Genomic DNA, 15959 nt, shown 5'->3' with positions numbered 1-15959 from the left:
TTTCATATCTTTTCTCTTTGAGACATTTTCAACAAAGTGAGAAGGGATGTGATCTGTGAGCGACGTTGATCCATATAATGCGGGCAGAGTCGGCACTAGAATAGGGGCGTCGGGGGGGGGGGGGGGAGAGACTGCAGATTAATGAAGGTCTTTAGCCACAGGATGTATTTTTTTTGGGCCCATTTCCCGTAATTAACTTTAGAATGTTTATGTTTGGTATCTTGATTTAGAGCCGCTGCCATTTCCTGGTGTTTTGACCAGCGCCCTCTTGGACATCCAAACGAACATACCCCCGGACATTTTATGTTGAACCTTTTCTCTGTGCATGATGATGCACCGTGGTCCAATTAAATTAACTGAAGTTTGACCCGAACCCCCGCCTCCCCCGCTATACCCTCTGTGGTAAAATGGCAACTGGAACCTCTCAGACTAACAGACCATGAGTCACAATGTAACATCTACCCCTGCGGTAATCATCTCCATCTGTGCGGTGGTGAATTGTATCTAAGCTGGAAGGAGAAGAGAAGAGTTGAGTGGTTTTCTCCCAAATGTCTCCCTTATTCTGTCTTTCATCCGACTCCCAGTGTGTGTCTCCACCATGTTATTTATTCTAATTTATAAATCACTTCTAGTCTTCCTATTCACGGGGGTTTTAAGCCCCGAGCATAATTGCAGTAGTAGGCTACGGTAGTGGAACCACCACTACATGGTAAATGCTCTGTTGGACGCATTGGCTGCAGACATCCCACACACATGCTCTCCAAGTCAACGGCTTCCACGGAAATACTGCAGGATAATAGTTTCAAGTTTCTTTAATAGTTGTCATACAGAAGTACAGAATACTTTCATACAAAATGCTTCTTACTGTTACGCTCCAGAGACTGTGCTAGACAAGATAGTATCAAATAACATAGTATAGCATGTAATTTAGAAGAAGAAAATGAGGTCACAGTGTTCGGTATAGACATATGTACAATGTTCTGAGTTACCATATAATATACAATACTATGCAGTGTACTAATGTACAGTACTATATAGTGCAAAGCAGAAATGGGATGAGGTACAATTCAGGTACAATTTACAGTAAGGTGTACGAGTTGTAGTGCAATCCTTCATCAATAAATATAAAGTGTGGGGAGTGGGTGCTACAGTGTGTTTGTTTAAAGTGAGTGTGTGCGTGTGGATGTGTGTGCTATGTGCGTTTGGTGGTTGTTGTTGTGTAGTGTTCATTGTTCGTTTAGCAGCCTGATGGCCTGGGGATAGAAGCTTCTTCTGAGTCTTTCTGTGCTCGCCTTGAGACTCCGGTATCGCTTGCCTGACCGCAGCAGTTCAAAGAGGCAGTTGTTCGGGTGACTGGAGTCTTTAATGATTCTCTTAGCCTTGCCCTTGCAACGCTTGTTGTAAATGTTCTGGAGGGTGGGGAGCCCCCCTCCAATTGTGCGTTCGGCTGAACGTGTCACTCTTTGTAGTCTGCTTCGGTCTTGTGCAGTGCTATTCCCAAACCAGGAGGTGATGTTGCCGGTCAAGATGCTCTCTATTGTACATGAGTAGAAGTTCTTAAGGATCTTCTGACTGACTTGGAACTTCCTTAGGCGCCTGAGGAAGTAGAGGCGTTGTCGTGCCTTCTTCACAACACTGTCAATGTGTGTGGTCCATGTCAAGTCCTCGGATATGTAGGCTCCGAGGTACTTAAAGCTGTAATAATCCCCCAAGCTGCTTCACATCTGCCTGCCAACCAAGCAATTCTAGAGAAATTCTGCAGAACTTTTGAGCGCTACGTGTGTGTTTGCTATGAAGATATGAAATACCCTTACAGAATAACCACATGGATTGTACAAGATTTCTTGTGCGTATACACATGATGTCACTTTTACTTTTCATGCAAATCTTTGCTTTCACATTATTATCACGTGGTATGTGGAGGCAGCACGTGGTGTAGTGGTTATTGGTTGATTGAAAACTTTATTAACAGATTGCAGAATGGGTACAGTACAGCTCAATACATACAATTGTTAAGGGGATGCAGACCAGAGAAAGACTCGTCTTGTTTACATCAGGGTCCCCCATTTTCAATTCATCATAACATATATGACATACACGACATACAGATAGACAGTACTGCTACATCTATACATTTATGACATACCAGATTTGCAAATACAGTACTGTTTGTGATACAAAAAGAGTCTAGAAAAGAGAGTATATACATTTGACGTAGAAACTACATTAGAGGAGGTTGGGTAGGTGGGGTGGGGGGGGACTACATTGGAGGTGGTTGGGTAGGAGGGGTGGGTGGGGGACACTACAACTGTACAAGCAAAACTACATTGGAATATTGACGAAACCATACTTGGTCATTTACTGTACATTGGAGGGGGTTGGGTTAGGAATTTTCTTTTGAAAGTGGGTATGATTCACATTCCTTTACAGCTTTGGGTAGGGCGTTCCACATTGATGTGGCATAATTGTTAACACTGTCGCCTCACAGCTAGAAGGTCCACGGTTCGATTCCCACTTGGGGACCAGGTTTCCGCGTTCCCAGGTACCCAGGCGGGGTATCTCCCGGGCCTTTCCGTGTGGAGTTTGCATGTTCTCTCCGTGCTCGCAAGGGTTTCCCCCCGATAAGATAAACCCAATGGAAAAACATGCACAACAGATCGCTAATGCTGTCGTGTTACCTGACGAAGATGGACAGGAGCACTTGGATTGGTCCCCGGGGCGCGGCCCCCTGCTGCACCCCCTATCTGCTCCCGCTGCCCTTGGGGAGAAGGACGACAGGATGGGTCAAGTGCAGAGACTCACTTTTATTGGCGACCCAAAAAATTGCATGTGTGTCTTCCTGTGTGTGCCGCCCATCGCATGTGTGTGTCACTCCATGATGAATAAAGACTTATTATTTTTTTCTTTTTATCTACTTTTTTCTCCCATTTTCTATTTTTCTCCCATCCCAATTTCGTATTGTCCAATTCTACCCTCCCCTGTCTCGAACACTGTTAGGCCATGCCTCCCACTGGCCGGCTGCAATGTGGACGAAGCCTTGCATCATGTGTCCAAGAGGTACATGAGGAGGCAGCCGTCGCATCTTTTCACCTGCACAGCGCGATCTCTCAGTGGCGAGGAGTAGCACGTCGTGGGAGGCTCACGCTGCCCCCGTCACTTCCTGATTCAGCAGCAACCGACCTGTAGGAGTCGCTGTCCACAACGTCCGATCCCCACCCACCAGCTTCCCACCCCTTACACTGCCAATTGTATTAGTATGAACGACCAGCCAAGCTGGTAGCAATGCCAAGAGCTGGGCTCGAACCCAGCATCTCCTGCATTAGTGGCGAGCGCCTTGCCCACTTAGCCGCCTATAAAGACTTCAAGGTATTGTGATCATATGGTAACATGTGAAAGTAGGTGGATTCATGTCAATGTGACATGTTCCCAACACACAAAACACTGGTGATTACATGTGGAAACGCAGCGTAGCGTAATTTATTTTGGTAGAATGGACTTTTTCCTTTAATCCTCAGACTCGACTGATCATTGACCATATTCCACACGGTGGCCATTTTGCTCTTATGACATGCTCAGGTTGGAAAGCCCACCTGAGCATGACATAAGAGCAAAATGGCCGACATGTGAATGTGGTCAAGGGTGATGATTTCATTCCCACCTGCCGGCTTTTGCACATGGCGTGTCCAAACACAAAAACCAGATGTTTTGAAAAACTAGATAAATTCTCTATGTTGGACGCATTGGCTCCAGAGATCCCACACACATGCTCTCCAAGTCAACAGCTTCCAAGGAAATACTGCAGAATAATAATCCCCAAAGCTGCTTCACATCTGCCAACAAAGCAATTCTGAAGAAATTCTGCAGAACCTTTGAGCGCTACGTGTATGTGTGTGTTTGCTTCTATGAAGATATGAATGCCCTTACAGAATAGCCACGTGGATTGTACAAGATGTCTTGTGTGATTACATGATGTCACTTGTCATTGTCAAGCAAATCTTTGCTTTCCCATTATTATCACATGTGGCTCATGAAGGTATTGTGATCATATGGTAACATGTGAAAGTAGGGTCACATGTGATGCCATAAAAGGCATGCATGTGAAATGTTCAGCACAGATGGATTCATGTCAAGGTCAGATTTATTTATATATCACATTTAAAAACCTCTTCTATGGAGATATGGATACCCTTACAGAATAGCCACGTAGATTACACATCTGAACAATCAAGTTTTCACATGTTATCACTTGTGTGAAGTTGTGTCAGATGTGATTTACAAGATTACATGATGTGATGATGTCATTTTCATCACATCAAGGTATCGTGATCATATGGATCAGATGGATTCATGTCAATGTGACACGTTCCCAACACACAATGGAAATGCTGGTGATGATTACATGTGGAAACACAGGGCAGCAGTGCACTAGCAGGGATTGATTGATTGAAAACTTTATTAACAGATTGCAGAATGGGTACAGTACAGTACAGCTCAATACATACAATTGTTAAGGGGATGCAGACCAGAGAAAGACTTTCGTCTTGTTTACATCAGGGTCCCCCATTTTCAATTCATCATAACATATATGACATACAGATAGACAGTACTGCTACATCTATACATTTATGACATACCAGATTTGCAAATACAGTACTGTTTGTGATACGAAAAGAGTCCAGAAAAGAGAGTATATATATTTGACGTAGAAACTGTACATTGGAGGGGGTGGGGGGGACTGTACATTGGAGGTGGTTGGGTGGGTGGGGAGGTTGGGTAGGAGGGGTGGGTGGGGGACACTGTACAACTGTACAAGCAAAATTGTATATTGGAATATTGACAAGACCATACTTGGTAATTTACTGTACATTGGAGGGAGTTGTGTTAGGACATTTACAGGGGCCAGTTTCGAATTGCAGTCTCCTGTAGGTGTTTTTTGAGAGTGTTTTTGAAAGTGGGTAGTGATTCACATTCCTTTACAGCTTTGGGTAGGGCGTTCCACATTGATGTGGCATAATTGCGAAACGTGTTTAGTCTCTTGTTTGAGCCAAATCTGGGTTTAACATGATTTGTGGAGCTCCCTCTGGTGTTGTGATCGTGGTATTCACTGACCTTTGGGAAGTATTTTGACATGTACATGGGTACCTTGGTCGTGTAGTGTATCTTGTAGACCAGGCCCATTGCAAGTTGCTGTACTCTGTCGTCTACTCTAAGCCATCCTAGGTTGTCAAAGTGGGCAGGAGTGAGGTCAAGCAGTAGTCTGACCAGTTTGTTTTGAGATGTTTGTAATTTAGTTTTTAGCGCCTTTGAGGTCAGATTCAGATTCAGATTCCTTTATTTAGCCATTTGTGTAAAACACATTGGTAATTTTTGCAGCAATACAGTGTATGTATTTTCTATCTTTTTTCACAGTAAACAACACCAACACAGACAAGAAACGAAACAGTGTAGTGGGGGATTAATTAATAACGTACATATATATATATAAAGTGAAGAGTGCAGAGATCCAGTACGGACTAGTGCAGTGCAGTCAGTGTCATTGTGCCAGTGTCACTTGGGGGCAGAGGAGGGGGGGGGGACCTGAGGCATTGATCAGCCTGGCGGCTGAGGGGAAGAAGCTCAGTCTGTGTCGAGCTTTCACAGCCTTTGGGATCCTCAGCCTTCTCCCAGAGGGGAGCAGGGTGAAGAGGCTGTGACCGGGGTGGGATGGGTCGGCCATGATCTTCCTCGCCCTCTTTAGCGCCCTGGAGTCGTGCAGGGACCTGAGGGAGGGCAGGGGACAGCCGATCACCCTCTCCGCGGAGCAAATCACCCGCTGCAGCTTGGCAAGATCTTTTGCCGCTGCAGCGGGGAACCAGGAGATGATGGAGTGGGTGAGGATGGACTCAATGATGGCCGTGTAGAATTGGGCCATCATGGTCCTCGGCAGTTTATATTTCTTCAACTGCCGGAGGAAGAACATCCTCCCCTGGGCCTTCTTGAGCAGGCCACGTGATGTTGAGCTCCCACTTCAAATCCCGGGAGATGGTCATGCCGAGGAATCCACGGAGGTCACCTGAGTGCCTCCCAGTATGATGGGAGGGTGCAGGGCTGCTTTCTTCCTGAAGTCCACTACCATCTCCACTGTCTTTTGAGCATTGAGCTCCAGGTTGTTGCAGCTGCACCAGCTCTGCAGCCTCTCGATCTCCCTCCTATAGGCCGACTCGTCCCCCCTGGAGATGAGACCCACCAGGGTGGTGTCGTCAGCGAATTTCAGGAGTTTGACCGAGGGGTGTAGAGAGGCACAGCTGTTGGTGTACAGGGAGAACAGTAGTGGGGATAGAACGCAGCCCTGCGGGGAACCGGTGCTGGTGGACCTAGAGCTGGAAATGCTCTTCCCCAGCCTCACCCGCTGAGACCTGTTGGACAGGAAGTCGGTAATCCACCTGCGAGTGGAGGCCGGCACCTGCAGCAGGGATAGCTGGTGCTCCAGGATGGGTGGAAGGATGGTGTTGAAGGCCGAGCTGAAGTCCACATACAGGATCCTGACATAGTTGCCCGCGTAGTCCAGATGTTCCAGCGTGTAGTGCAGAGCCATGTTCACAGCATCCTCTGTGGATCTGTTGGCTCTGTACGTGAACTGCAGCGGGTCCAGCACAGGTGCTTTGGTACCATGAGGTGCAAGCATAGTGGTAGTACCCTTGAATGAGTGTTCCTGCCAGAGTCTTCAGGGTATTCTTGTTTACCAGTGAGGAGATCCGGTACAAGAAACGAGTTTGTTGGTTGACTTTTTTTATTACCTTGGATGCCATTTTGTCACAGGAAAGATTTGCCTCTAGGATTGAACCCAGGTAGGTAATATCTTCTTTCCTTGTGACAATATTGTCACCCACTGTAACTGAGAAGCCGTCGGTCTTGCTGAGTTTGTTATTTGAACCGAAGAGAATGGACTCTGTTTTGCCCAGGTGTAATGATAGTTTGTTATCAGCGAGCCATATGCAGATTTTGCCTAGTTCTGAGCTGAGGGTTTTTTCAACCTGTAACTTGTTCTTGTCAGAGACCAGCAGGGCTGAGTCGTCCGCAAACAGGAACAAGTTGCAGTCACAAGCTGACGACATGTCATTTGCATAAATTAGGAACAGTAGCGGACCTAGTATGCTTCCTTGTGGAACACCACAGCTCACTGTCAGGGGGGGGATAGGGTTCCGTTTACCTCCACCATCTGTTCTCTCCCCTCCAGGTAGGATTGCATCCAGCTCACTGATAGACTATCAAAACCAATTGCTTTTAGCTTGTCAATCAGAATGGTGTGATTGACAGTGTCGAAGGCCTTTTGTAGGTCCAGCATGACCATGCCGCAGTATTTGCCCGCGTCCACCTTTTGTTTGATGTGGTCGTTTAAATAGAGAAGGCATGTGTCAGTGGAGTGGGATGTTCTGAAGCCAGATTGGAATTCGTAGGGCATGTTCCATTTTGGCCCAGACTCGACTGATCATTGACCACATTCACGCGGCGGCCATTTTGCTCTTATGACATGCTCAGGTTGTTGGAAAGCCCACCTGGGCATGACATAAGAGCAAAATGGCCGCCATGTGAATGTGGTCAAGGCAAGGGTGTCTCACTCCGATGATCTCAATCCCACCTGCCGGCGTTTGCACATGGGCTGGCGCGTCCAAACACAAAAACCAGATGTTTTGAAAAAAACATTCCCTTTCATAACATTACGCCATGAGCTTCGAACACTGAGCTGAGCTCCCGGCTCTGCAGCTCATGTAAGCCCCGTTTAAACCCCTGAGGAGCGATGTGTTACTGATGGCGACTATAGTGGAAGGCTGGTATTAAGACGTTTCAGTCACATGATGCCATTCGAAGTCTGCGCTGCACACTTCCACAGCTGCCAAGAAAATCCAACGGATTTACTATGAGAGTTCACCAATAAAACATAGATCACTACCAGATGTGTCTCCCCCTCTCCTGGTCTCTCTCCTCTCTTATTCTTTCTTCCTCCCCCTCTCTCTCTCTCTTTCTCTCTCTGTGTCTTTCATTCTACCTCTCCACACTCTAAATGACTTTTTCTCCCTAAAATTATGATCTCGGTGTGGAAACTCTGAGTCCTGGCGACTGGCGAGGCCTCCCCCATGGCCTTAATCATGCACAAGCACACGCGCCCGCACACACACACACACACGCACACACACACATGACAACACAGACGCATAGCAACCGCGGAACATCCTCCCCCATCAACACATTTCCAAATGAACACTCCACCAACTATTTCAACACATTTTCAGCCATCATCCCTCCCTTGCTGCCTCCCTTATTCTCCGCCTTGAGTTTCCGATGTCTCTGCTGGTCTCTCCTACCGAGCTCTCTCCCCGTGGAAACGACCACTAGATGGCACTGTGTCTCCTTCTTTGTCTTTGAAAAGTCCATGTTGGATCAGGTACATCCCTCAACCCCCCCCCCCCCCCCCCCCCACCCCTTCCTCTTCCTCTCCCTGACTTTCTTTTATGTTCAGGTCTGGATATATAATAGAACTCTTTGGTCTGGATATACTGATACGTACCAGATGTGTGGAAACCCCTCCTCCCACTCCCTCCGAGGAAGAGAGAGAGGGGTCGCATTTGGGCAAAGTGAATACAGAATGCTGCAAAATGTTTGTCATCTGCTTATCATTAATCTCGAGGACTGAACATTACTCCAATGTGATCTATTCAATATTGCATTTCATTGTTCAATGATATCAATGCAGTAGTAGTAGGCCCATGTAGGCAATGCACTTGAGAAATAGAGCATGGTGGAATACAAACTACTTGTTTAGTGTCGCTTATTATAGCTGTTATTATATGACATACAATCACCGTGAAAAATCAAAGAGGTTATTCAAAATTCAAGTATCAAAGCATGCAGACACTTCCCTCCCTGCACAGAGAGGAAGAACGTGTGGGGGGGGGGGGGGGGGGAATAAACCAGTGAAATGTTTGTACAGTGTCTTAAATACTATTTAAGCCGATATAGATACATCATACCTTGTGCTTGAAAATGTTTGTTTTTGATTGATTGTTTGATTGATTGATTGATTGATTGATTGATTGATTGATTGATTGATTGATTGATTGATTGAAAACTGTATTAACAGATTGCAGAATGGGTACAATACAGTACGGCTCAATACACACAATTGTTAAGGGGATGCAGACCAGAGAAAGACTTTCGTCTTGTTTACATCAGGGTCCATCAGCGTTGTTTGGAAGTAAATCCCAGAGGATCCCTTGTAGGGAAGTATAGGCACGATTCTAAGGGGTTTTGCTTTTGCATATAAACTTTCTATCATAGCCTGAGCGCGCTCTCGTTCGACGCTCATCATCAGGGAAAGCGCGTGAACTCCGCCTCCCTGCGTGCTGGTCCTCCTCTCTGCGCGCGCCTGGTTTTGCCCCTGGACCGAGTAGCGGCGCAACAACTGGATTACCAAAAAGTTTGCTAAATTCGTGTAGAGGTCGTCGGGTTTGGGTCGGAGACTCGGAGTGGTTTTGGGATCATAAGGGTTTGTGTTACTTTAGGTCGTTTTCGTTAGTGTTCCACCATGGAGGCTCGCGGAGTTCTCCTTGCGCTGCTGTGCGCCGGGACGCTCCTAACTGCGGCGCAGAGCGCCAGACCCAAGTTTGCGGGTAAGTTAATAATAATAAAAAATCTGTTTCTAAGGAAACATTACATTCCGATTTGTTTGGGGGGGAAATAATAATGTAGGGCTAATACTAGGCTAGCCATCGCGTAAATATTGCATTTGTCTTGATAAAGTTGCAACAATCCAGATGTTCACTATCTTGAAGCTCCTACGGGCGTTCGTTTGATTTACCCCCTGAACCAGAGATGGAGACAAGGAGACAATGATGTGTCATCTAGTCCACTAGTAGGTAGGCCCCTGGCTCGGTCCAGCAGGATTGTCACAACTGTAACGGGTATAAGTAACTTAACTGCATGCTTTCATGTGAAGGTTTTTTACTTTGGATGTACAGTAATGCAGCTTATTATAGTACATTATTACTACTAATGCGAACATTAAACGAGTGTAGACAAGAAGCAGTAACAACACCGACCTGCACGCCTGCCTTGGTGGCGCACTGCATGGGTGGAGCGTGTTAATAAGAAGTTACAGAAAGGGGTGGATGAGGTATAGTCGCAGGCCTACTACACCTGTTTCAACACCCCACCCACCTGTACAAGGATGGGGCCCTATACAGACCAATGAAAACCTAGAGGATACAAATGGCTCCTCTGATGCAGGTCTGTAGGCCCAGATAATCCAGCTCGGTAGTATACTGCTAATTGCAGTGCAGTGGTATACCATGGATGGATGCATAACAACCAGTTGAAGGATGGGCTGACATGAAGGATGCATGCACAAATCAATTGAATACTTAATTGATTGATTAATCATTAATTACTGTAATTATCATAATGATTTCTTTGTCTATAGCGGTGCAGTTGATGGGTGGATGAGTGGATTCATTGTCTGATTAATTTGTTGGATTTCATTTCATTCCAATTTGTTCTTGTGTTGTGCAGAGTGTCCTGTTGACCTGTTCTTCGTACTGGACACGTCTGAGAGTGTGGCCCTGAGAAGCAAACCCCCAAACTATTACATCGACCAGATCAAAGACTTCACCAAGGAGTTCATAGATCAACTCCAGGACATGTAAGACACACACACACACACACACACACGCACGCACGCACACGCACACGCACACACACACACACACACCTACCTAGAGGGGAGAGAACAGATGGTGGAGGTAAACGGCACCCTATCCCCCCCCCTCCCAGTGAGCTGTGGTGTTCCACAAGGAAGCATACTAGGACCGCTACTGTTCCTAATTTATGCAAATGACATGTCGTCAGCTTGTGACTGCAACTTGTTCTTGTTTGCGGACGACTCAGCCCTGCTGGTCTCTGACAAGAACAAGTTGCAGGTTGAAAAAACCCTCAGCTCAGAACTCGGCAAAATCTGCATATGGCTCGCTGATAACAAACTATCATTACACCTGGGCAAAACAGAGTCCATTCTCTTCGGTTCAAATAACAAACTCAGCAAGACCGACGGCTTCTCAGTTACAGTGGGTGACAATATTGTCACAAGGAAAGATGAAATTACCTACCTGGGCTCCATCCTAGAGGCAAATCTTTCCTGTGACAAAATGGCATCCAATGTAATAAAAAAAAGTCAACCAACAAACTCGATTCTTGTACCGGATCTCCTCTCTGGTAAACAAGAACACCCTGAAGACTCTGGCAGGAGCACTCATTCAAGGGTACTACGACTATGCTTGCACCTCATGGTACCAAAGCACCTCAAAGGCGCTAAAAACAAAATTACAAACATCTCAAAACAAACTGGTCAGACTACTGCTTGACCTTACTCCTAGAACCCACCTCACCCCTGCCCACTTTGACAACCTAGGATGGCTTAGAGTAGACGACAGAGTACAGCAACTTGCAATGGGCCTGGTCTACAAGATACACTACACGACCAAGGTACCCATGTACATGTCAAAATACTTCCCAAAGGTCAGTGAATACCACGATCACAACACCAGAGGGAGCTCCACAAATCATGTTAAACCCAGATTTGGCTCAAACAAGGGACTAAACACGTTCCGCAATTATGCCACATCAATGTGGAACGCCCTACCCAAAGCTGTAAAGGAATGTGAATCACTACCCACTTTCAAAAACACTCTCAAAGAACACCTACGGGAGACTGCAATTCGAAACTGGCCCCTACAAATGTCCCCCAACCCCCTCCAATGTACAGTAAATTACCAAGTATGGTTGTCAATATTCCAATGTACAGTTTTGCTTGTACAGTTGTACAGTGTTCCCCCCCCCACCCCTCCTGCCCAACCCCCCCCCCCCCCCCCCCCCCCACCCCACCCACCGAACCAGCTCTCTGTCAGGTGAGAAGAAGTGGCTGGCGACTCGACATGTATCGTATAGTGGGGACTTGTTTTGCGCCCCCTATCTGTACTGTTGAAAAAATAAAAATAAAAAATGGAGCACTTTTTTTCCAATGCGCTTTACAATTTTGTTCCTCACATTCACCTATTCACTCACACACCGATGGCGGAGGCAACCATGCAAGGTGCCAACCTGCACATCAGGAGCAATTAGGGGCTAAGTGTCTTGCTCAAGGACACATCGACACGCTGCCCGGGAGGAGCGGGAATCGAACCGGGAACCTTCCGACTACCAGACGACTGCTCTACCTCCTGAGCCACTGTCGCCTCACAAGTGGAGAAAGGGATCTCCTCTCACGATACCTGTATTGTTGTATCTCCCTTAGTCCCTTATTATGCCTAATTGCCTCTAGGAATGGAATGTAACACCATTTCATTCACAGGTTTTGTGTCAATGGTTCAACTGTAGTATTTGAACACACCTGGGTCCCGTTCCCCGTACGTGGCTAGAGTTAGCCAGATAATCTTCAGGATAACTTGACATAAGTCAAGCTTTTCGGTTCCACAAAGCAGGTTTGTCTAAATCACTATGGCAACAGATCGACATTTTTTTACTTGCTCCAGCGCAGGTTTAGTTCAGTTAGCTGGATAAACTGGCCACTCCCTCGCAAAAAATGCCAGCTCCCTTCCTCACAGATCCCATTATACCATTCTGAATTATGTTTTTGTGCTTCGTTTTTCTAGAGGGGGCTTTTGAAATGTAAAATAATAGACCTAAAATGCTGTTAACACTTTCCGTGCCACGGGTCCGGTGCCCCGGAACCCTGTTGAATGCCAACGCCCACTTCAATGATAGAGCTCTCATATTTGCGAACACATAAACTACATCTTAAATTATGGCTATGTGTATAATATGGCCGTCACTTATCAATGACTTGTTTGCAGTCAACATTGTCGAAACGGATTGTTTTTTAATCAGTTAATTTCCGTTTATTTATACCATTTTGAAAAACTCTAGTTTTTTGAAAGTTTCAGGAAAATATAAAGATTCTGTGATAAACGCCCTTTACTGGAATATTCTGGAATACACAAAAACGTTGTAATTTTTCGGCCTATTTATGAATAGCTTTCAAATAAACGCTAGATTATCGATAGTATGTGTACTTATGCACGCTATAGAAGCGGGCTGAAAAATCGAGTATCCATTTCCTGATCAGCACACACACACACACACACACACATGCACACACACATTGGGCACACGTTGATATCTCTGTGAAAAAAGCTCTGATTATCCTAAGACTGGTAAAATAGATTCCTTACCTCAGATCAGATGGTCTCCAAAAGGATTATTCCTATTCCTGATCGCCATTCCAAATATCGATCACGTTTATTGATCCAACGCTGGGTGGTCGAAACACCAACTCCACGCTGTTCTGAGGCTCCACAATGAATCCGATCGTCTCGGGTGACTTGCCTGAGAAGTAAAATGTGGAAGCAGGATTATCCCCCCCCCATGCATTTCATTCAGTCTAATCCAAAGGGGTGCAGTACCACAGGGAGAGACGATAGGGGGCGGTATTTTCCCAATGGAGCTCAGAGAGAGTTTGCAGTGGTAACGTGAGGCTAGATTGATGAAATATGAATGGAAATCGCTAATAAAAAAAAACAAGATCTCTCATCGTTGGCACTCAACGGTCGGCATGAACAAACAACAAATCTCGTCGTTGGCACTCAAAGTGTTAATAAATCATATTCAGCCTATGGATTTACTTTGTCCTAAATAATGCACGTCATAGCTATACGGCACTCGCGAGTCGCGACACACACTATGTGGTGATTTTAATAACGGAGCATTGCAAATGTGAATCCCGCTGGGATATTTTTAATGAATGAATCGGGCGTTTGGCTCTGATTCGTTTCATATTCTCCGCTGTGGATGTATTTGCTTAACCATAGCGCCCGGATTGTGTTTCATTCAAGCATAAATTGAAGCGTCTTTCCACGTGGATTGTGGATGTGAATTACGAGGAATCTGAATCTGTGGATTGTTGAATTGTATCACTGTCACTCACACGTTATTGTGATATTGTAACTGGGATTAAAATGTCTGAGGAGATGCGCTGTTTGACGGACTTGATGACGTGGACGTGACTTGAGAAAAGTGAATGAGCAATTGCAAGCCTTTGATGTTTTGATGAATGAATTTGAGAAAATGCATTTATCTGTTCAAGCACTGTTATCTGATGATGAACAAGAGGGTGATGAACATGACTGGTATAAACCAAAGGTTAATCAATTCAATGCATGTATAGATGATGTCCGAAACAGATTAAAACCTGATTAATAGTGAAACTGTTAATAGCCTCCAAACCTCTCTGACACCGTTATTTCGGGGGTCGCGCCTTGAAAACTTTGGGAACCATGTATTTATATAGTACATGATACCTAAGCGCATACAGTACAGATATCCTCATAAGTATCTATTCATTCGTATCAATTAGATACTCGTTGGGCTTGTTTTTATCTACTTATTCTGAAAGAGTTGAACTAATTATTTTCGCTAGCAAGATCTCATTTGATTATTCATCCCATTAAGCCTACTGCCAGTAGTAAATGTGTTAGGCACATTTAAAGAAATATAATCTGATTGATTGGGGTAATGAGGGACTTGAAATTAGCCTATAGATATACATTTAACTTGTCGCGACGCTATTGAGCCGTACTGTATTGTACCCATTCTGCAATCTGTTAATAAATTTTTCAATCAATCAATGCTGTTAGAAAATCAGGATTTCGGCGATCGACATCTGCTGCCTTTTCAGGTGAGGCGGCCGCGCGCAATTATCCTGAGTACTCAAGTCTGGTTCGAATTAACGAGAGTGAATCAGCCTTCGAGGAACAGGGATAGCCTGGTTTCAATCATCGGGTTAATTGAATCTGGCTAATGGGACTTTTGATCGACTTAGTTGAACCAGGTACGGGGAATAGGGCCCAGACGACCTGAGCTATTGTTATGCAAAGTAGCCAGGTGGGTACTTGGCGCAGAGTCGAGTGGAACGCATTCTTGTGTGCACGTGCGTTCACATCCGTGCATGTGCGTGCTCCTGCATGCTCCCGCTCATGTTGGCGCTCCCTTAGTCCCTTATCGTTGTGTCATGTTTATCTCCTCTCAGGATACCTGTGTTGTCGGCGCACCCTTATCGTTGTGTCATGTTTATCTCCTCTCATGATACCTGTGTTGTTGGCGCGCCCTTATCGTTGTGTCATGTTTATCTCCTCTCATGATACCTGTGTTGTTGGCGCGCCCTTATCGTTGTGTCATGTTTATCTCCTCTCATGATACCTGTGTTGTCGGCGCGCCCTTATCGTTGTGTCATATTTATCTCCTCTCAGGATACCTGTGTTGTCGGCGCTCCCTTATCGTTGTGTCATGTTTATCTCCTCTCAGGATACCTGTGTTGTCGGCGCGCCCTTATCGTTGTCTCATGTTTATCTCCTCTCAGGATACCTGTGTTGTCGGCGCGCCCTTATCGTTGTGTCATGTTTATCTCCTCTCAGGATACCTGTGTTGTTGGCACGCCCTTATCGTTGTGTCATGTTTATCTCCTCTCAGGATACCTGTGTTGTTGGCGCGCCCTTATCGTTGTGTCATGTTTATCTCCTCTCAGGATACCTGTGTTGTTGGCGCGCCCTTATCGTTGTGTCATGTTTATCTCCTCTCAGGATACCTGTGTTGTTGGCGCGCCCTTATCGTTGTGTCATGTTTATCTCCTCTCAGGATACCTGTGTTGTTGGCGCGCCCTTATCGTTGTGTCATGTTTATCTCCTCTCAGGATACCTGTGTTGTTGGCGCGCCCTTATCGTTGTGTCATGTTTATCTCCTCTCAGGATACCTGTGTTGTCGGCGCGCCCTTATCGTTGTGTCATGTTTATCTCCTCTCATGATACCTGTGTTGTCGGCGCGCCCTTATCGTTGTGTCATGTTTATCTCCTCTCATGATACCTGTGTTGTCGGCGCTC

The 15959-nt window shown here is 45.7% G+C and overlaps 1 protein-coding gene across 1 annotated transcript in view; it reads left to right on the top strand.

Moving 5' to 3' along the window:
* The first annotated feature begins 9384 nt into the window (after window positions 1-9384).
* Window positions 9385-15959, top strand: part of col6a1 (collagen, type VI, alpha 1) — a 75397-nt gene continuing 68822 nt past the window's right edge. Inside the window, 2 exon segments of the mRNA XM_084313676.1 lie at window positions 9385-9647; window positions 10546-10675. Of these exon segments, the coding sequence (XP_084169802.1) occupies window positions 9563-9647; window positions 10546-10675 (215 nt within the window). The 5' untranslated portion in view covers window positions 9385-9562.

This window comes from Notolepis coatsorum (assembly GCF_963971535.1).
Source record: "Notolepis coatsorum genome assembly, chromosome: 4".
Taxonomy (NCBI): domain Eukaryota; kingdom Metazoa; phylum Chordata; class Actinopteri; order Aulopiformes; family Paralepididae; genus Notolepis; species Notolepis coatsorum.
This window is presented reverse-complemented; position numbering and strand designations above follow the sequence as displayed.